At 46.1% G+C, this 22,452-nt stretch overlaps 1 protein-coding gene across 1 annotated transcript in view; it reads left to right on the top strand.

Moving 5' to 3' along the window:
- Positions 1 to 607: 607 nt before the first annotated feature.
- Positions 608 to 22,452, top strand: part of LOC307078492 (cytochrome P450 2J4-like) — a gene marked incomplete at both ends in the record, with an annotated part of 23,656 nt that continues 1,811 nt past the window's right edge. The window contains 7 exons of the mRNA XM_079740340.1: positions 608 to 808; positions 18,369 to 18,531; positions 18,997 to 19,146; positions 19,377 to 19,537; positions 19,645 to 19,821; positions 21,345 to 21,483; positions 22,266 to 22,452. The exon at positions 22,266 to 22,452 is cut by the window's right edge and continues 1 nt beyond it. Of these exons, the coding sequence (XP_079596466.1) occupies positions 608 to 808; positions 18,369 to 18,531; positions 18,997 to 19,146; positions 19,377 to 19,537; positions 19,645 to 19,821; positions 21,345 to 21,483; positions 22,266 to 22,452 (1,178 nt within the window). The remainder of the gene's footprint in view (positions 809 to 18,368; positions 18,532 to 18,996; positions 19,147 to 19,376; positions 19,538 to 19,644; positions 19,822 to 21,344; positions 21,484 to 22,265) is intronic.

Raw genomic sequence — 22,452 nt, 5'->3', positions numbered from 1 at the left:
TCACAAAAATGTTTAGTTTTCTTTGCATGAAAAATGATCATTTAAATCCACAAACAACATATGTGTAATCCGGGGCATATAAAGAAAATAATTACTTTCTCTCCATTGAAACCCATTCATATTTTTCAATCTCATAGGTCCAATGGGCTCTACCGGAAGGGGCGTGACTTCGCCACTATCCCCATTCTTTGAATACATAACTCAATAGGATTATATAAAACAATAGATGACTATTATAAATAAATGTAATTCAGGCCAAATATGTATACTTTTTGTCAGACCAGTGCTGTACGATGACACGCTTATTCAGATTGGATTTACTTAAAACCCACAAAAGTTTTAAATCGCAGTTAACGTCTAACATAACATAAAGACGATACCACGTTTGAATTCAGTTAATCTAGTGAATATAAACGGTAAATATAATTACATTTAGGCTACCAGAAGGGAGTCAAATGTGAACCCACATGACGCAAAAATAACTGCCGCATAGTGATGAACATTGAACATTGAATCCGGTTCGGAGCCGCACCGACCGGCGGACAGGTGTACATTGGACCCCAGGGCTTCCATTCTCAATACACCGATACGACCAGACACTGTAGTAATGGCGGTGTTTTCTGAAATATTAGCCCTGGATTGGATGGACGCGAGAGGTGTTTTATTATTTCTCTTCGTTTTCTTGATTCTTGCTGACTATTTTAAGCATAGAAAACCGAGGAATTTTCCCCCGGGACCCTGGGCTCTTCCTATTATTGGGGACGCACACCGGGTCGAGCCCTCCAAGCTACATCTGAATTTCGACCAGGTAGGTTGGTTTTGGACCACAATTATTTGTTTTTTAAAAGTCTAATGCAAGTCTAATGCTCTATAGATGTGGATAGAGCATGGTGCTCATTTAAAGGTATTGTGGCGACCGCAGTGTTATGTTCTAATAATGTTATGTTCTAATAACATGGTCACACTGTGATACATGGGTTTGCTGTATGTTGCTAAATAGTGGTTACGGTTCCTTTAAGAGACTGTGGGATTATTGTGGGATGCGACGTGACGTGTAATGCGCGCGCATTGTAAAACAAGGAAGTGTTGATCGACACATGAGTCTGAAGTAAAGAAATGCAGTGTACGTTCTGAAGCAACACGTGTGCGTGTCAGTCTTTCACACACAACATTTGGCGACAAGGATGGCTGGATTTAGCCTTCCCCCACCCGAAGTGTTTCTCGCGGTACCCGGGGAACCCGCAGTGCCATGGACACGGTGGCTGACAGGTTTTAATCCCTATGTTGATGCGCTCGGATTCTCCGACGACGAGCTTCCCGACAAGCGAAAGACCGCTATCCTCGTCCACTGCCTCGGTACCGAGGGCCAGCGTGTTCTTGGAGCGCTCGGCTCAGCAACAGCTTTCGAGGATACAGTCAAGCTGCTGACGGACCATTTCTCTGGGAAACAACGTGTCCTGATACGGCGGTACAGACTCAGGAAGCGCCACCAACGACCCGGCGAGTCCATACAGACTTTTGTAGCTGACCTACGTGAGCTGGCACGAGCCTGTGAGTATGGAGCATTGCATGACCAAATGATCAGAGACCAGCTGATAGAAGGCACGTCATGTGACAAGACACGGGAAAAACTGCATATGGAACCTGATGATTTGTCACTGACTGATGCAATCAAAATAGCGTTGCAAGTGGAATGTGCTCTAGAATGCTCTACTCTGCTGACCAGCCCTGCTCACCACACAGCGTTAGCGCAACAGCTGCAGCGCACAGAAACGTCACAGTTTTTCCCGCCCACTGATAGCGGTGACAGCCTGCCTGTGCAACAAATGAATAGACAGCGCCCCACTGTGGGCTCCAGACGCAATTGCGGCAACTGTGGATCCAGTTCTCATGCTACAAGAGCATCACAGTGCCCTGCCCGTGGACAGGTTTGCAGAAACTGTTCTAGATTAAACCACTTTGCTAAAGTCTGTCGTTCAGCTCCAACCAATGAAGCACGGCAGCACAGGCTTCCTCAGTCCACTTCCGGATACACAGAAATTAGTAATATCCGTTCTACATGAGTATCATTCAAAACTTGCACAATGCGGCTGGGGGAGGTAAGCTTGCCACTCATCCTGGACACTGCGGCTGCAGCGTCGCTCCTCAATTTGGCCACATACAGGAAATTCTTTTCCCGCATGCCACTGGGACCCCCATCCACAAGCCTGCGGGGATATGCAAATTCTGCCATCGAGCTTGTGGGCACAATTGACCTGCCTGTCCGCTATGGTACGATACATCTTCCCTCCTTCCCTTTTCATGTGGCACAGCGGGGAACCAACCTTCTTGGCCTCGATCTCTTCATTGCACTGGGCTTCTCTCTGAAGGACAATAGTGGAAGAGCTATAATGCAGGTCTTCCCAACGATGCACCAGCAGTGGCCAGCGCTGTTCGACGGCCTGGGCCGCTTGACAGCATTCACTCATCGGCCCCTGGTTGACCCTGCCGTGACACCAGTTATGCAGCCCCTCAGGCGCCTGCCACTCACCTTCCGGGAGGGCGTCACTGCAGAGCTCACCTCCCTGCTAGAAGAGGGCATCATCAAGCCAATAAATGCAGCACCTTGGATCTCAAACCTGGTGGTCGCACAGAAAAAGTCAGGGGGCCTCCGGGTCTGTGTGGATCTGCGACAGGTCAACAAAGCTGTCATTCCAGACAAATATCCTTTACCTACAGCTGAGGAGCTCACCTCTCTTTTCCATGGATCAACGGTCTTCACAAAGTTGGATTTACGCCAGGGCTACCTGCAAGTTCCCCTTCACCCGGCCAGCCGGAACCTGACAGCATTTGTGACACACGCTGGGGTGTTCAGGTACACACGCATGCCGTTTGGTCTTAGCTCTGCCCCCAGCTGCTTCCAAAAGGTCATGTCTACAATTCTCGCTGGGGTCCCGGGGACAGCAGTTTACCTGGACGACATTGTGGTGCATGGGCCAGACCAAGCCACCCACGATGCCCGCTTACACAGTGTTTGTGGCCCTCACCAAACATCACCTGACACTGAACGGGGAGAAATGTCTCTTCTCAGTACCGACTGTGGACTTTATTGGATTCCGCCTCTCAGCTGATGGCATTGCACCTCTCTCCTCCAACGTTGACGCAATACAACGCATCCCTGAACCAACCTCCATCACACAGGTTGCATCGTTCCTAGGAATGACGGCTTATTATTTGCATTTCCTGCCCAACTACTCACAAACGACAGCACCCCTCCGGCAGCTCCTGAAGAAGGAGGAGCCGTGGGCTTGGTCACCACAGTGCTCTGAGTCATTTTTCATGCTGAAAAAACAATTAACCTCACCTCCAGTCCTCGCCCATTTCAGCCTCTCGAGCCCAACCTTCATCACCTGCGACGCCTCCACTGCTGCAGTTGGAGCTGTCCTGTCGCAGCTTCATGACGGCACGGAGAGGCCAATCGCCTTCGCATCTCGGGCCCTGACACCCACTGAGCAGCGGTACTCCGTGGGTGAACGTGAAGCATTGGCCTGTGTGTGGGCGTGCGAGAGGTGGCACATGTATGTCTATGGTCGTCATTTCACCATCAGGACGGACCACCAGGCCCTCACAACGGTGCTCTCCACGTCAGGTTCGGGACACAAGCCTCTCCGACTCCATCGCTGGGCGGAACGCCTCCGACAGTACCACTATGACCTCATCTTTACGCCGGGCAGGGAAAACGTGGTGGCAGATCTCCTTTCTCGCTCCATCGCAGCCCCAAACCCTTCTGTACCATCACACGATGAAGAACCAGCTCTCATCCAAGCGCTCTATGCACCATTGCAGCCAGTAGTCACACTGGAGGAACTGAACACTGAATCAGGACGAGACCCGATACTATCCAAGCTGTGCACCTACATCAGAAACGGCTGACCGTCCCACATCCCGGAAGAGTTGAAACCGTTTGCTCGGGTGAAAGATGAGCTCTCCTGCTGGGCAGACACGTGTGTCTCGAGGGGGCTCTGCACCGTCGTCCCAAACACTTTGCGTGCACGTGTCCTGTCAATGGCACATGAGGTTCACCTGGGAATCGTGAAACTCAAGCAGCGGTGCCGTGAGTTGGTGTGGTGGCCAGCCATTGACCGCGATATTGAACATCTGGTCCAGGACTGCTCAGCGTGCCTCCTCAGTGGGAAAACCGGACCCCCTTCAACCCCTCCCCTGCAACCGCTCCCCTGGCCTTCACGTCCCTGGGAACATGTACAGCTGGACATCTGTGGGGAGATCCATGGCCGTGGTGTTCCCCACCACCAGCGCTTCCTGGTGGTCGTTTACGACCTCCACTCTAAGTGGCCGGAGGTTGTGCCAGTGGGGACGGTGACGTCGCACGTCATGGTTCGGATACTGGATGGCCTCTTTGCCCGCTGGGGTGTGCCTCGGGCCATAACAACAGATAATGGCCCGCAGATGACGTCTGCAGAGTTCTCTGACTTTCTTGCCAGCAGGAGTGTCAAGCACATCCGAACCGCTTTTTACCACCCACAGGCCAACGGTGGAGTAGAGCGTTTTAATGCAACACTGAAGAACGGGATTCGTGCACACCTGGCCCAAGGCTATGCATTCGAGGAGGCACTCAACCAGACCTTGCTGCACTACAGAGCAAGCCATCACTCCACCACGCTTGTGTCACCAGCGTTTCTGATGCTCAGACGAGAATTGGGACTGCCATTACACAGGCTCCGAGCACCAAATAGTGATTTTCCCATGCCCTCCCTGGCCCGAATCCGAGAGACTGTTGCTGCACGGCAGCAGGAGACGAGGGAAAGGGTGGACAAGAAGTGCAGGGCGAGGCCACCGTCCCTTCAGGTCTCAGACTGGTGGCATGCTAGTAGGCTGAGGAAAGTCCCGGCACCCCTCTCTGAGCACTTGGCCACGGCACGAGCCCAGTCACCATTCCCCTACAACATGGCCACTGATCCGGGCCCACCCCCGGCCCCGGTTGCACCCCCCGCAGCTCCACGCCAGGAGGTTGTGGTGCCGGACCCGAGGCCGGTGCGGGCCAGGGCTCGGCCTGTTGCCTTGCAGGACTATGTCACGAATTACCATGTTTAGTCTAGCGGTTGTCTTCACAGATTCTTGCCTAGTACATTTTCATATCTTGATTAGATGTTCAGTTTTCTTGACAAATGTTTGGGTTGGTTGTTAGTTGGGGTGGTATGCTGTTTGCTTTTTCGTGGGGGGAGGAAAATGTTATGTTCTAATAATGTTATGTTCTAATAACATGGTCACACTGTGATACATGGGTTTGCTGTATGTTGCTAAATAGTGGTTACGGTTCCTTTAAGAGACTGTGGGATTATTGTGGGATGCGACGTGACGTGTAATGCGCGCGCATTGTAAAACAAGGTTGATCGACACATGAGTCTGAAGTAAAGAAATTCAGTGTACGTTCTGAAGCAACACGTGTGCGTGTCAGTCTTTCACACACAACACGCAGGTGTAGGCGCTCGTTCAGTTGCGCAAGGGATTCTGGAGGGTTCATTTATCCTGGTGGTTTGGACCCTTTCGGGGACAGTGTGGTTGTTGGGTTGAGTGGGGTTAAAGGATTGGGATTGACGGTCGAAGGCGACGGCGAGGCAAGGACGGCGGTGAAGCTGCCGAAGTTCTCCGGGGCAACGCAGCTTGAGCCGTACCTTGCTCAGTTCCGGCTTGTTGAGTGGCACAACGGCTGGGGTGCCGGGGAGGCGGTCGTCCACCTAGCCCTGGCGCTGGAGGGGACGGCGGTGCAGGCGCTCCTGGACCTGGCCCCAGAGGACCAACGGGACCTCCGGGCCTTGATCCGGGCGTTGGAGAGGCGTTTCGGGCAGCGGGCGGCCGTGAACGACAGCCGGGAGCTGCTAACCAGCCGCCGCCGCCGGGAGGGGGAACGGTTGGGGGCCTACGCAGCGGATGTACTGCAGTACGCCCAGCGGGGCTACCCCGACTTCCCTGCTGCGGCTAGGGAGGAACTGGCCCTTCAATCGTTCCTCCAAGGACTTGTCCCGCCGCGGCTGGGACGGCACGTCCGCCTCACCGGGCCTCCGAACCTCAAGGTGGCGGAACGGGCGGAGCGGGAGTTTTGCGAGCAACCCAGCCTGCAGCCGTCCACGGAGGATGATTGCCAGGACCAGTGTGGTCCGGCCAAGTACTGCTGCCGCCGCTGTGGTGCACGGGTGGACGCGGCTCGGCCGGCCCTCTCCCGTGGCACAATGACCGTGGCGTTCCAGTCCAGGCAGCGGAAGGGCCGGGTCCGGACGGCCACCCTTCCCGCCACCGAGACGGCTGAGGCTTCCCATGCCCTGTGGCTGCACGACAGGGCTGACCGTGAGCCGCAGCAGTGTCGGCAGCTGGGGTTGGTCGAGGACTGCGGGTGGACGGGGCAGCGTGCCACCCATTCTCGTCCCAGCCGCCGGCGTGGCCGTCGGAGGGCCAGACGTCGGAGGGCGGTCGAGGATGGGGTGATCGGACGGCGCTCCAGCGCCACCCTACGGCAGGAACTGGTGGGGGCCCCGATGGCGGTGGTCCATGACCACACCCCGAGGGCTCCTGCTGACCTGTGGGTTCGGCAGAGGAGGGCCTATTCCGCCCGCTGCGGGAGACGGGCGTCACAGACTCTGCCGCAATTGGACAGCCACCGGCAGGGGCCGAGGCAGCGGCACCGGCCACCGGAAAATCGGACTATGTGATGGGTGTTGGGGGTCGTCGGGACGTCTGACCCCTAAGGTGGGGGCTGTGTGGCGACCGCAGGTGTAGGCGCTCGTTCAGTTGCGCAAGGGATTCTGGGGGGTTCATTCATCCTTGGGGTTTGGACCCTTTCGGGGACAGTGTGGTTGTTGGGTTGAGTGGGGTTAATGGGTTGGGGTAGTTAATTAGTTGTGTGTTGAGTGTTGACATGATGTGTGCATCGTTGCCGCCACCGTCACCGAGAGTGACGTGTTCGTTTACTGGGTGCGCTGGTTTCCATGCATGCGGTTGGTCGTTAATAAAGGCAGTCCGTAGTCGTGTGGTGTATGGGGCACGGAACTGCATAATTGTTCAACCTGGGCTCCCGTCTCGTCCTTCCCGTGCTGCTCGCCACAGTATGTTTTTAGAAGCGGTTGATAAAGTAGCCCCATGTAAAGAAATTAGAATAAAACAGAGAACATAACTCTGGGTAAATTATGATATCCTTGAGGCAATCAGAGCAATAAATTCGAAGTAATCAATTCAGGGTAAACAAGGGTGAGCAGAGTTGGGCTGATTATAAAAAGGCGAGAAATTAAGTGAACAGATTAGTGGTTAATACTAAAAACAAGCCTTTTTTATGAGAAAATAGCTGAATATAGAAATTACTCAGGAAAGCTATGGAAATCCCTCAAGCAGCTTGGCTACAGTAAAAGGATGAAAACCAAAAACACTAACATCACTAGATCTTGGCAATAATATTACATCAGAGAAGGAGGAAGTAGCAGATGGCTTCAATAAATATTGTTCCTCTGTTACCAGGAAGCTGGTAGAAAAGCTACCTCGCCTGACTGGTCAATATTGCGAAAGCCATGTGCAAGACTTCTCTCAGTTAGGGATTCTGATGGGTGGTTTCCTCTTTGAAAAGGTGTCTGAGGTACTTGTTCTTGAGATGCTCCAAAGGCTTGATGGCTTAAGCACAGGATTAGACTCTATTCCATCACGGTTCTCAAGGGATGATGCTGAGATCATTACCCCCTGCTTCACTCATATTGTAAACAGGTCTGTAGAACAAGGGCACTTCCCCATTGATCTCAAGATTGCCAGAGTGATTCCGCTATATAAGAAAGGGAGTAAACTGGACCCTGGCAATTATAGACCTGTCTCTATTCTGAGTAGTCTGTAAACAGTATGTTTACATGCACCGCTTAATCAGATTACAGCCATAGTTCGACTATGCTCCTCAATTGGACAACTGCAATTGTCTGAGTATACATGGCGGTGACAAAATCGATTCATTGGCCGAAGGATGTCATATCCTGATACGATAGGTGGTGCTGTACCCATTTCAACTAGTGGTAATAGAGACACTTCTGGCTGACCTATTTACGTCACCAGCAACAAAAAACTTATGCCGCCTTCAAAACGCCCCGGAGGTTCGGAAGCTCTTAGGTGTCGAACCGTAAACCTTACCTTCTTCCGAAATAAGAGTATTCAGGAAACGCCTCTTAGAAGTTTGTAGGCTATGACATAAAACCGGAAAACAGATAGTTCTGGAGACTAGACTTCATAAAAACAACAAGTAGTACAAGTATTGTAAGTATTGATGCCCGCAGGGACCTCTTTGCACTTCTTTGCTGAATCAGATGAATCAGTTATTAGACCTGCTTGCGATGGTTGAACATGAGCAAAAATTTATCAGGCGATGTTTTAATTGTAAGCTATAATTGATCGTAATGCAAATGTTAGAATGGTTGTTAAGTTCACCTCTTAGTGCTTGCAAGTTCACTTTAGTCTATCAATGAAATGGGCAACCATTGTTGTGACGTGATCTCGGAGGACTCGGGTAGCTTTTCTTCCTCACGAAACTCTGAGCAAAAACTCTGACCCAACAGAGTGTTCAAAGCACTTTCCTCCGAGCTTAAGGTCCGAACCTCCCGGAAACTGAGCGTTTCGAAGGCAGCATCAGGCGACATTTGAGAAAGACGTTTTCAGTAGAGAGCCAGTGTCAGTTCGGCCGCCACGCAATGAATGGATAAAGATCGTAAACATGTCGGAAGAAAATAAACATTGATTTTGACAGATGTGCCTGAAGTTACTACTTTACAACGTTGTTGATGACCAACATTTTGAAACATGTACTTTTAATTCAGCCTTGGGTGAACGGGGTGAAATCTAAAACTCCCGCGGCCGGGATACACTTTTTATAGGGGGTAACCACATTGGCACGAAACTGGCTTCCTCCATCTTATTCGCCACCTTTTTAAATAAATCGCAGTTTCTCGTTTAACGACGGTGAAAACAACATGACTACCTTCTCCTTCTACTTCCGGCTCATGGCCCCGGAAATAATCTTGAGCATGTGCAGAACGCAAAATCCGATTCCATTCCGATTGAATGTATACTATACATGCACGATTAATGCGACTATCAATCAAATAATCGAGGGGTCTTAATCTGACCATGAGAAACCCGATTGGGTCCGATTTCAGGCCCCGTCCACACGGGTGAAAACTATATTTTCCCCTCCGTTTTCCTTTGATGCGTTTCAGGAACATCTCCGTAAAGAAGGACTCATTGCGTAAACGCATCGAGCTGTTGAAACGCTATAATACATATTCAAGGCGCTGGTTCTCCACAAAAAAAAGTTGAGCGCATCAAGCCTGCGAGGCATCCAGCCTGCACACTGTCAACAAACATTCAGTCGAGGAGGAGATAGCAGTTGTTAAATCTTTTAAATTGAGCTGAAATACTTTTTAATGTACAGTTAGTAATAAAATTGACCAAGGAATTGTATTTAAAGCTACAAAAATAATACAACTTAAAAAAATAATAAACGCAACTCTAACGTCGCCCTGTGTGTACAAAACAGCGCGAGAGGCTGTTTTGTGCAACCGAAGTTATTCCCCCCTCTTGCTTGCAACGAGGTAATGCTCTCGAGGAGCTGTTTTCCTCGCTCGGGGAGCAGCGCTCTGACTGCACGCGCGCAGAGATAATTTGCGCGCTCGCAGTTAATATCTACTCGTGTGAAATAATATAAAAGCCGCCCCTAGCACCAATAGGAAGCGGCAATGGCGAAACTTTAGTGCCATAAAGCACTAATGTGAAAAAACCAACCTAGTCTCACAGGAATCCGTGAAATGACCACGGACGCTTAACTCAAAATCCGTGGAATCCTCACGGAAACAAGCCAATTTCCGTGATATGGCCACGGATTTTACTCCAATGCAAGTTGATGACACTCATATTCCGTGGCACACACACAGATCCCCGTTTCAATGAACGAGTCGACCACGGGCACTTAACTCAAAATCTGTGGTGGCCTCACGGAATCACTTAAATTGTCTGTGATATGCCAACGGAATTTCCTCCAATGCAAGTTAATGACACTCATATTCCGTGGCACACACACAGATCCCGTATCAACGACCGAGTCAACCTGGTCTCACAGGGATCCATGAAATGACCATAGCCTATATATATACATGAATAAAATTCATATTGACGGTATGGCACTATATCCCTGTTCTCGCCCATGCACCCATCTTGAATTTAATAGACCATTTTCGTTGCTTCCAGGAGGTCTGGTGGTCTCCGTATAATAAATAAATAAATAAACATCTATATATAGCGAAATAAATAAATATCTATAAATATGTATGTGTATTTATTAATATATATACCCATAGGCTACATATTTATACATAGGCCTATATATTTTAATATTTTGTTGCTTCAAGGAGGTCTGGTGGTCTCCGTATATAATAAATAAATATAAATAAATAGGTATGTATATTCCTATTTACATGCATACATATTTATATTTATTTATTAGATACGGAGACCACCAGACCTCCTCTAAGCAACGAAAGTGGTCTATTACATTCAAGAAGGGCTGGCGAGAATAGGGATATAGTACCATACCGTCAATATGAATTTCATTGATAGAATTTCCGAGAGGATGGCCAATGTTCAGATACAGATCTCGTTATAACAATAATTTATATCGATGTAACGAGAAAGGATGTAATGATAACGCCAAGAAAATAAAGGCTAGGCCTACATGGTTATAATCATTTAAATATAATTAACTTATAAAGCGTATAACAGACAACGAGATCTAGTTGTGGGCCAGCAGAGGCTGCATTTTAACCGAATTCGGCCTATAACCTTATACATATAATAGTCTAACTCTATATGTCAACAGTATGATATGCTGTAGGCCTACGTATAGGCTAGTCTTTTATATTATGAATATTTAAATATTGTTATACCTGACAATATTTATTTTCAATCCCCATTGAAAAAGCACACCGTGAAAAAGCACACCGTGTTACTTAACGAAGAGGGTGTTACAACCCTCTTCGTTGATTGAATTGGTGGAAGTGGATTGTCAATGGTCAGATACAGATCTTGTTATAACGATAATAGCTACATGGTCTACTTATAATATTATAAATAAATAATTGTATATTTATTTATATATAATATATATTTTAATGTTTAATTTATGCAATATTAAACCAATGCAGTTCAATCGGGAGATTATTTTCGACTTCAGAAGGGGGGGGCGGGCTGCGCAGGATTTGTGAAAACAACAATCCGATTTATCAGATTTTTGAGCAGACCCCCTCAAAAACTGAAACTAACATCATTCCTTAAACCCAGTCTCACACCAGATTGTAGTCAAACTGCCCACAGCGGAAAACACATTACAATAACGGCTCTAAACATGTGACACGCCTACGTTTTTTCGGCCTATTCTTTTCAATGGGCCTGCGTCCACGTCATGTGACTGCCATGGTTGCTTTGGTGGTTGCCATCGACCCCCCCATATCTTTCAATTTTCCACAGTTTAGACTTGTAATTAATAAGTTACTTTTGACATCAACTTGACTCATTTTTTTAATCACTATCTGGTGGCTAGTTACGTCACTCTGAGAGATGCGCACGGACATATTTGGTAGTGGCACAGCCTATAACCTATTCGTGAAAGCAAAACATCAAGCTCATTGATTGAACAAGGCAGGGTTATTTGAAATAATTCATTAAGATATCATGTGTGAGAGGTCATTCCTCCCAGAGTGTGTATTGACTATTTTTGGTGATTGAAATGCTCATTGCAAGCTTCCTATTTATGTCTAGTTTACCCCTACTGTCCACAAGCACCCCCCACTCCCCATATGGATATGGAGAATTGTTGCCATGCACCAGTGGTGGTGGTGTCATATCTATGAAAGAGGGCATTCAAATACACTACAATGATCAATTAGGAAGCCGAAGCCCTACAGGAAGTGATGCAATAGGTAACTTCTGAGTTAAGGACAGTAACAAGTAAGCTTTAGACTTGGGGTCTCTTTTATATCAACGGGGGTCTCAAAGGACGCATACGATCATCAATTTAGGGAATCAAGCCCTACAAGAAATTACTCAGCAAGTGCTTAATCTCATTGCACCTCACCCAGCAGCTCGCTTGCAAGATTTTGGCCTGAAGTTCTTCCCAGACCTACACCCTAGCCATCCAATATTCATATCTGAGAATCAGTCCTCTCTTTAATAATGACAAAATGTTATGAGAGAAATTCACATTAACTTTTCGTTATCTCCTAAGGGGCGTGGTGCCGGCTCCTTTTGACCTTTTGACCCCAGACTTCAAAATCTTGTCCACAGGCCAGCTGTATCTACACACCTTAAGGCACAAATTTACACCTTCATCCCACCAAAAATGGGGACCAGAAACTTACCTGTCTTATGCACATGTACCTTACTGTTGGAGGTCACGCCCCTTTTCCCGCCCTTTCCAAGATACCAAAATGTATACACACATTTCCCTTATTCTAGGGCGTAACTGGGACCCCAACACCGAAACTTGGCCCTCTCTGACCCCGAGGGCAGAGGGGGGGGGGGGGAAATTGTGGGTTTCCAGAGACCCACAATTTTCACAGAGTAATCCCAAGATACACCCTGGTTGAAGGTCTAATGGACAAGATTATATCTCGTCAACTAATTTTGATTCATTTCTAGCAACGGCTTGTTGCCAACGCGTTTCAATGGAGCATTTGATGATGCTGTGTGAGCCTTTTCTGTAGGGCTGGAGCCCCCAGTTGATAATCGTGTGTGTTCTTTGAGGCCCTCTAAAGAGATCCCAGGTCTATTGCTTACTTGTTAATGTCCTCGCCTCAGTCACCTATTGCATTACTTCCTTTAGGGCTTCGGCCTCCTAATTGATCATAGGACGTCATGGGACGCTTCTTATTCTAAAAAACTGGATGATTGAGCGTGCAATTAAAGAATTGATTTGATATTTATCAGGTCATTACTGCCATTCAAAATGTGTTTTCCTTTAGATTTATAAATGTAACTTTTTAATAGAATAAAATATATTTGTGAATTTTTTCAGTGTAGTTAATTTATGACATATTTCTATTCAAACCATTAACGGATCTGTCAGGTCTCCGATATGTGTCCCCCCCAATGTTAAACTCATTCCTACGCCCCTGATCCACATTGACCAAAAAGCAAACGTTTCCAAGCAAAATCCTGGGTATCCGTTCTGTCACCTCAAACTAATTGACAGGAAAATGTATGTTTCTTATGCCTACTGGCTGCTTCCGTCCTGCTCCGAACACTTAATAACAATGCAGAGACTCCGACAGGTGTCCACATGGCTAGTTTACGACAGTTTACTACAATTAGCTGTGCTTTATGGCAGTATCAATTTGTGGCAGGACAAAATAAGAGCATAATAAACCCTAATCTACTGAATAGACATCAATCACATTAAGATAAAACAATATATCAGTTATGATTAATTATTATAAATGAAAGCAAAATATATTATTAACAAATAAGGCAAAAAATGCAAAGATAAGCCTTATCTTCTCCATGGCTCTAACAGCAATAAATGTCACAAGAATGGACACTGGGAACATAAATGTCAGTCTAAAGCAGTCAGGGAAGTCACAAGTGAACAGGCTGAACAAACATATTTCCTTGGTGCTGTTGATCATAAGAATGGAGAAAATAAATGGACTGTGAGCTTAACTATAATCAATGTGGTAGTAGCCTTCAAAATCTACACAGGAGCTGATGCTACCATTATCGATCAAGGGACATTCAAAAAGATGAGTCCTAAAATACAGTTAGGGCCTCCAGACACACGCTTTGTAAGCCCAGCAGGTGATCTCAAATGTGCAGGCGTGTTCCAAGGTACCACCAGATACAGAGAGAATTTTTTTTCTTTCAAAGTGTATGTGATGGAGGGAACAAGCTGCTTATTGGGCCTTGAGGAAGCAGTGAAAATGGGCCTAGTTAAGAGGATGGATGAGGTCAGCGGTATGTTTGGGTCGAGTGGGCTATTGAAAACTGAGCCAGTCAGAATAGCCCTGCATGATGATGCTAAGCCGTATGCAGTGCCAACAGCCAGACGAATACCCCTGCCACTGGTACCGCTTGTGAAGCGGGAACTACAGCGCATGGAGGATGAGGACATTATTGAAAAGGTGACGCAGCCGACCGAATGGTGCGCCGCTATTTCAAAAGTGTTCACGTCATTGGATGCAGCAAGTGGATTTTATCAAATTCCTCTGCATGAAGAGAGCAGGATGCTCACTGCGTTTATCACGCCGTTTGAGAGACATGCCTTCCGCCGTCTCCCATTCGGAATAACATCGGTGCCCGAAATCTTTCAGAGGAAAATGGCGGAGACTTTGGCCGGCCTGGAAGGAACAGAGATCTTCATGGACAACATCTTGGTCCATGCTGAAACTGAGGAGCTGCACGACCGACGCTTAGATGAAGTGTTGAAGGTCATCAAGGCGGCGGGGCTCAAGCTCAACAAAGCAAAATGCAAATTCAAACATCGACAGGTTCGGTTCCTGGGTCACGTGTTCGACGAGACAGTGGTCAGGGTCGACCCAAGTAAGGTGACGGGAATAGAGAACTTTCCACAACAGTGCACAGTGTGAAGCTTTCAGAAATCTAAAGACTGCATTAGCCACAGCCCCGGTACTTACCTTCTATGATGCCAACAAGCCCACCATTGTTTCAGCAGATGCCAGCAGCTAAGGGCTGGGGGCGTCCTACTCCAGCAGCATAGAGAGAGCCTGGAAACCCGTGGCCTACTGCTCCAGACGATTGAGCGTCGCGGAGAAAAGGTACGCGCAGATCGAGAAGGAGTGCCTTGCCAGCGTTTGGGCTTGTGAACGCTTCGACAAGTACCTGTATGGACTGGACAGTTTTAGTCTGGTGACCGATGACAAACCACTGGTACCCCTCAGCAAGGATCTGGACTGCGTCCCAATCTGGTGCCAGAGGCTCCTGATGAGACTGATGCGGTTCAACGCCACTGCAAAGCATGCACCTGGTAAGACATAAGCAGTAGCAGATGCACTGTCTAGGGGCCCAGAGCAGTGTCAGGGGGATGGGGTTTGTCATGAGGAGGTAGCAGCACACATTGAGGCTGTTGTGGACCATGTCCCAGCCACACCACACCGAATGGCAGAGCTAAGACAGCACACTGCAAATGACAGGCAGCTCCAGACAGTCATAGGTTTCATTAGGAGTGGGTGGCCCGATTTTGAAAGTAAGGTGCCGGAGGCAGTTAAAGACTTCTACAAAGTGAGAGGAGAGCTATCAGAGGTAGAAGGTTTAGTCACTAGAGGCCAACGCATCATCATTCCCACTGAAATGAGAGAAGTCATACTAAAAAGAATTCATGATGGTCACCAAGGCCTGGTGAAGTGCAGGGAAAGAGCCTACCAATCAGTATGGTGGCCTGGAATAGCTGAGGAGATAACTAGAACAGTACAGCAGTGTACATTCTGTAGAGAGAACAAAAACACTCAGAGAAAGGAGCCATTAATGCCCAGTGAGCTCCCATCCAGGCCATGGCAGAAAATTGCTATAGATTTGTGCGAGCACAAGAAGCACAACTACTTAGTAGTGTCAGATTATTACTCCAGATATCTAGGAATTTTTAATCTGCCTACAACTACTACCCACCAGGTTGTAGCTAAGATGAAAGCCACATTTGCACGTTTTGGTATCCCCGAATTGATAGTGAGTGATAATGGGCCCCGGCTGGCTTCAGCAGAGATGAGGGAGATTAGTGAGGACTATGATTTTGTAAATATCACATCCAGCCCTCACTACCCCCAGAGTAACGGGCAGGCAGAGAGGGCAGTTCAGATAGCTAAATCTATATTGAGACAGAAAGACCCCCTCCTGGGCCCTAATGACGTACAGAGCCACACCCACCTCATCGACAGGAATCAGTCCAGCAGAACTGTTGATGGGCAGGAAAATTAGGACCACCTTGCCCATCTTGCAGGACAATCTGAGACCTAACTGGCCCAACGAGGATGGGATCAGGCAGGCCGACGCTGCAGCCAAGCAGCGGCGAGCCTATTTCTACAACCGCAGAAATGGAGTCAAGATCCTACCACCCCTGAGCCCGGGGGACTCCACACTAATGAAACTGGATGGACAGAAACAGTGGACAACGCCTGCTGTTGTTCATAGCTCTAGCTCCACTCCAAGGTCCTATATCGTGGAGACAGCACAAGGTGAGCGCTACAGGAGGAACAGACGCCACCTGCAGTCTATGCCTGTCAGTGAAAGTTCTGACCAGGTGACTCCAGAGGTCACTGATACTGACAGTGGGGACACACAGGGTGCGGGGACACAATACACTCCCACATGCCCACAAGGGACTGAGATCGTCACTCGTTCTGGCAGAGTGAGCAAGCCTCCAGTCAAACTGAACTGGTGAACAGGGACTGTGGGGCTGTTTTGGGGGAAAAACTCAGGGTCTTTGCAGTATGGACTTTAGAAAAATAAAATAAAAAGGTAAATGTTTGAGCAATGAATGATTTGTTTGATTAATGAATGAGTTTGGTCGCAGGAAATGCACTTTCATTATTTCTGATTTACATTAACAGAAAATGCACTTTTGCTATTTCTGATTTACATTAACAGGAAATGCACTTGTTCAGAATGTTATGTTTTGTAACAGTATGAATAGAGAAGGTAATTTTTATTAGACAACATTAAGGTCTGACGGTTGTATACAGTCACGTTTCAATAAGAAATATTGTTAACATACAGAAGTGTTAAATGTTCACTAGACACTAAAAGTTCATGTGAAATGATAAGGGCCATATCTTTAAGGGGGGAGATATAATGACAGGTAGTGACAACTGGAGGTCAGTGTCATAGCCTAGGGCATTGTTCTGTGCCAAGTAGAAGAAGAAGGATACACATTAATGCATTGCCTTGTTCTGTTTGGCAGTTCTGGATTAATCCAAACACTGAGAACTCACGTGAAGTTGTGTCCAAATATATATGCCTGTTAGTAGTAAGCTACAGACATTATACTTCCTTTCGCAAAGGAAGCGCAAGAGTAACCTATGCTAAAGGAGGGTTAAAGGAAGCATCGAGGCTCCTTTCCTAATCATTTTTAGAATTCGAACCACCTTTCCTCCAAGCACTTCCAGGTCATCTCCATAGGAAAGGAAATTTCGTATGCAAAAAAGAGAATTCGTAGAGGCCCCTGCTCCCGACCAGGTTTGGTTGCAAGCATAAGTCACCATGGTGATACAGCGACGCTAAAAGAGATCGACTTTCTTGTCCCAGCTAACCCAGGCTTTGAGCGCAACATACCTCGCTAACACACTAATTGAGGTTCCTAGTACAGGCCACAGGTTTCAGAAAAGTGTGTTTCTGTTTGTTCTTGTAATCTTTTGTATAGGCAGATGACTCTCCGCTGGTAGTTTCTCACAAGGATAAAAACATTATTGAAAGAACAATTTGCGCAGAACTTCTAAATGTTACACTTTTTTTTTGACAGGTTATCAATTCACTTGGGGAAAACATGGGGGAGTCCATATTGTTTGGATCGAATTGAAAAAGGTCCTAGCTGGAGATTCTGAAATTACAGCCAAGGAATCAGTCAGTTATCTTGGCTGTGTATTAGATTGCCACTTATCTGGTGTAGGCCAGGCTCAAAAGGTAATCACCAAAATATATCAAAGATAAGGCTGAATTAAAGCTCCTGCTAAACATTGTTTTAGCAGGAGTATAAGGAGTATAAAATAAGATAGGCTTATTTTTGACCTCCCCATGAGAACTCGTCTTGAATCTTCCTACTTTGAGAGGTCAGGATGGTTGAAAATAGAGGATTGTGTATCTCAGATACAGCTGTGTAGGGTACATAGGATTGTTTATGGGGATGTGCCCAAATATTTCAGAAAATATTTTAACTGAGTAAGTGAAGTTCAACAGTCAGTCAGAAACACAGGCAGTTTTAAACAGGCTTTGAAACAATGGCTTAGACGCCAATCTTAGGCATATCTTAATTATGATTGTTGTTGTATGTGTGACTTCTATGTAATTGTGTACATTTTTTGAATGATTGATGTGTGATTTGCTGCTACTTGCCCTCTTCTCCTGCCCCACAGGGACCACAATGGAAGTAAGCCTTCTGGCTTTATTGTGTCATCCCTGACTATTTATATATTTTAATGTATGACACAGAGTGCTGTTCATATTTTATATCAAAATGGTCAAATAAAATCAATCAAACAACCAACGGCCCCTCACTGTCCCTCGTCTCTATTGACTGACCGAATGTTGTCTCTGTAAAGTTTGACACTTTAAAATTACATCTTTATAACATTTTCTTTCAGTTTGCTGAGAAATATGGACCAATTTTTAGTCTTCGAATCATGGTTGGATGGGTTGTGGTTGTCAACGGATACAAGCTTGTGAGAGAAGCCTTGGTCGAGAGAGGGGAAGACTATGTGGATCGCCCATATCTGCCATTGCTGTACGAAGCGGTTGGATCCAAAGGTATGTCCACCCACCTGCTTGGCGCGCGCACTCTGCCCACGCACTCATTGCGCATGTCTGGAGTCTACCTAGCTAAACTTTATTTTCATACGAACTTAACAAGATCTGCGAGACATCTCTGGGATGAGGTTTATTCTGTAGTGATGTTTGCAATGAAAACATTGTACAAATTGAAACTAAAACACAAATGAATCACTTCAGCTATTAAGCTAAGTCACAATGTTAAAGATTGAGCCCCTCCCAGTTATTAGTTCAGAGACTTTCAGTACTCAAAAACGTAATTCAGAGTTGAAGGTATGGATCCTTGTTAACAAAGAGAGAGGTACAGGCCGGCCTGCATCAGTAACAGGATGGGATTTTAATGATAAGATCATTGAAATCATAATCGATCAGCCTTGATCAAGTATGATCATTACACACAATTACACACATTCTGACTCAAATCTCTGAATGCATTTCCAACAGGTCTGGTGATGTCAAATGGTTACCAATGGAGGCAGCAGAGGAGATTTGCCCTGCACACACTCAGAGACTTTGGTTTGGGTAAAATGAGTCTAGAACCGTCAATCCAACTGGAGTGCCAGAACCTGATTGAGGCCTTCGCTCAGCAGCAAGGTAGGCCTATTGGTTGGGCCAGCTGTATATTTTACAAGTAAATGTATGCATATTAATCAATTGAAAGTTGAATTTAACCGGGAACTTGCCAACATGGGAAGCCAAGTGGGGTAACCTTAATCTATCAGGCTTCTGAATATTGCTGCTATTGAGGCTCCCAGCCCAAAACTTTCTTACTCCAATTCTACATGCATAACTCATCTGAATAGCTTGATTCCAAATATCGTAAGGAGGACCATTCAATCCTAAAATGGGGGTGACCAAGGCGGTGTCCAACGTCATCTGCTGTTTGGTGTTTGGGAAACGCTTTGAGTACACTGAGAAGCAGCATCAGACGATCATTGATGACTTCAATGAAATACTGATCCTACAAGGAAGCGTAGGGGCAATGGTAAAGCTTTTACTTATACAGCTCCAATGTGATGAATTGCAAGGTCTTGATTCATTGTTCGTGCTGAATGGCAGACGTTGTGTGTCTAAAACCTGTGTTCTCTGTAGATGTACAACATGTTTCCATGGCTGGTGAGGCATTTACCTGGACCTCACAGGAAGGTGTTAACTCTGTCTGCCAGACTTATATCGTTTATTGAAGAGCGGGTCAAAGAGCACAGAGTGGATCATGACCCCTCATTGCCCAGAGACTACATCGACTGCTTCCTCACAGAAATGCTCAAGGTATGTGTTTGTGTTCACTTCTGGTGGGTATGACCTTACTCCACATATTTGTAAAAGGAACAGCTCAGCTCAGCTCAGTGGTTTTCCCCAGGGCTTCCTATTATAGTGCTGTTGCTTGGCTGCTGTCTAAAGGTCTGGCCATTTTCTGTATTTAGACTATCAATGTTTTTACACTGCCAAATATGTCTGCCTTTTGCCCGGCATGGTTCGCACGTTTACACATTACATGTCGCACCCCAATTGACCCTCTCGGACCCTACACATATTGGGGGTTTCATGTAAATGCGATTAGATGGCTTTGCGGTTCCAGGAGCGGGACATGGGTAGAGGCGTTGCTGCGTTGTATCTACAACAGAGGCAACGCAGCGATATTAACATGAGTAGTTCTAATGGGAGAGACGGTAAAATCCGCGAGCTGCTGACCATCATGGGAGAGAAGATGATGTAGTCCCATTTAACGAAGATGGGGAAAGATGGTGCGATCTACAAGAAAGTACCTGAGGAACTTTTTGTTATGAGGCTTTGGTCGGGATAAAAAGAACAAGTGCTTAGCAAATAAAGACTGTTGGCATTTTTGCACTTGCACTAAATAGTTAATCGGGTTTGTAGCATACACTCAGATGTATACCCATTCTTGCATGCGAGTGGCTTGAATAATAAACATTTAAAAAATGTCAAGAGTATGCAAACTATTCTGATTATTATTATTGTTCTATTATTCTAATTATTATTCTATGCTCTCCGTGGGTATGCCCGCCTACTCCACTGAACCAAGAAAGCCAGCTCCTTGACGAAGGGGTATTATACCCCCTTGGTTTTACACAGGCAAGACAGTGAAATTGCAGGGCGTGCCGCCACCGTACCGGCTTGGCAGTGTAAAATGCCTAATGTAATAACAAATGAAATAGTCTACGAAAAAACATGTATAACATAGCTCACCGCTGTAGCTAAAATAGTCACCACCGTGGTTCATACAATGAATGGCTTTTACATACATAATTGGAAGCTATTTAACAATTATTTGGCGAAGGCGAATAGTGGGCTATGCCCCACTATTCACGCAGCCTGAGGTGAATAATTGTTTAGTATATACTACACGTGAACACTCCAAAAATAAACAAGATAACAATTTTTGCTGGGATTTATTTGTTTTTATTAGCGTGATGAGACGACATTTACTATAGAGCATATACTAACTATATATATATAGTATATACCTGTGTATAATGCCACGTTCACACTGTACTTGTCGACGGATCTCATTGACTTTGCATGGGGCGCTCTTGAAATGCATTGTGGGTCATCCGTTCCGTCGGCTCAGTTGCCTGCGTCAAGAAGTTGAGAAATGTTCAACTTTTCAGGCAGCGACGGATCCGTCGGCCAATCATATCGCGTCCCCCATATGTCAGACACGCCCTCCGTCATCCGTCGACGGACGTGTACAGTGTGAACGTGGCGTAACCCTAATGCTAGAATTCATGTTATTTTGGTGTTTGTATGTTTTCTTGCCGGATTCTTGGTAGAATGAGGCTTCTGAATCAAGATTTGACCTAGAGAACCTGAGTATTTGTTCACTGGACCTATTTTTCGCCGGGACTGAAACCACCACCACCACTCTGCATTGGGGACTGCTGTTCATGGCCTACTACCCTGACATACAAAGTAAGTGAGAATCCTAGTCTCGCCCGTCAGTGGAACAGGCGGTAAAGGTGAACGCTAGAGGCGACATCCCTCCGTCCCTCCAGCCTTTGAATGTATATTTTTTACTTTTACTAATACTATTTTAATCAGGGCTGGGCAAGTTAATGCGTTAATTATGTGTTAACGAAATCTCGTTTTAATGGGATTAATACAAATTGACTCATTAACTTTTTATTTATTTTTTACTTTGATTTTGAAAGGTTTCGCCCACAGAAAGTCGACATTCATAATATAAATAGTTTTTGTTTTTAGTTCCACTTACTTTACATTCAATTACATTTGCAGTAAGTGACAGCCTGTTTACAATTCCCAAATCTGTGGTGTTCCGTAATTTTCATATTCAATTCACACTGAGTGATTCAATAAAACTCCCTAAAGATCCTGATTTTTGCTTATTAAGTTTATTTGGTGTGAGTGATAATGTGTTATTTAATAATCTCATTTAACTTCAATTGGAGTGGATTTAAAATATAATTTTTAAAGTGCATTTAATCGTGAGTTAATTCACCGTACTATGCGTTTAATCGTTGCCCAGTTCTAATTTAAATACTTTTAACTAACAACTACTTTTATTTTGAAATACTCCAAAAAAACAAAATTTTATGCATAGCTTATTAAATAAACAGCCCTGTGTTCTGGGTTGCTGACTGCACTGGTTTCGTTAATATTGAAATTTTTGCAATATATTCCTCTTCATATTGTACATGAATATTGACATCCTCTACTTTTATTTTATCATGTAGAGAAGGTCCAGGCTGAACTAGATACCGTAGTTGGCTCATCCAGGCAACCCTCCATGTCTGACAGAGACAGCACTCCCTATACTTATGCTGTCATACAAGAGACCCAAAGGATGGGTAACATCTTACCTCTCAATGTTGCCCGTATGGCTAACAGGGACACCCCCCTTGGAAATTACACCATTCCAAA

Source organism: Pollachius pollachius (genome assembly GCF_949987615.1).
Source record: "Pollachius pollachius genome assembly, chromosome: 7".
NCBI classification, from domain to species: Eukaryota; Metazoa; Chordata; class Actinopteri; order Gadiformes; family Gadidae; genus Pollachius; species Pollachius pollachius.
Note: the sequence above shows the minus strand (reverse complement) of the source record. Positions and strands in the feature narration are given on the sequence as shown.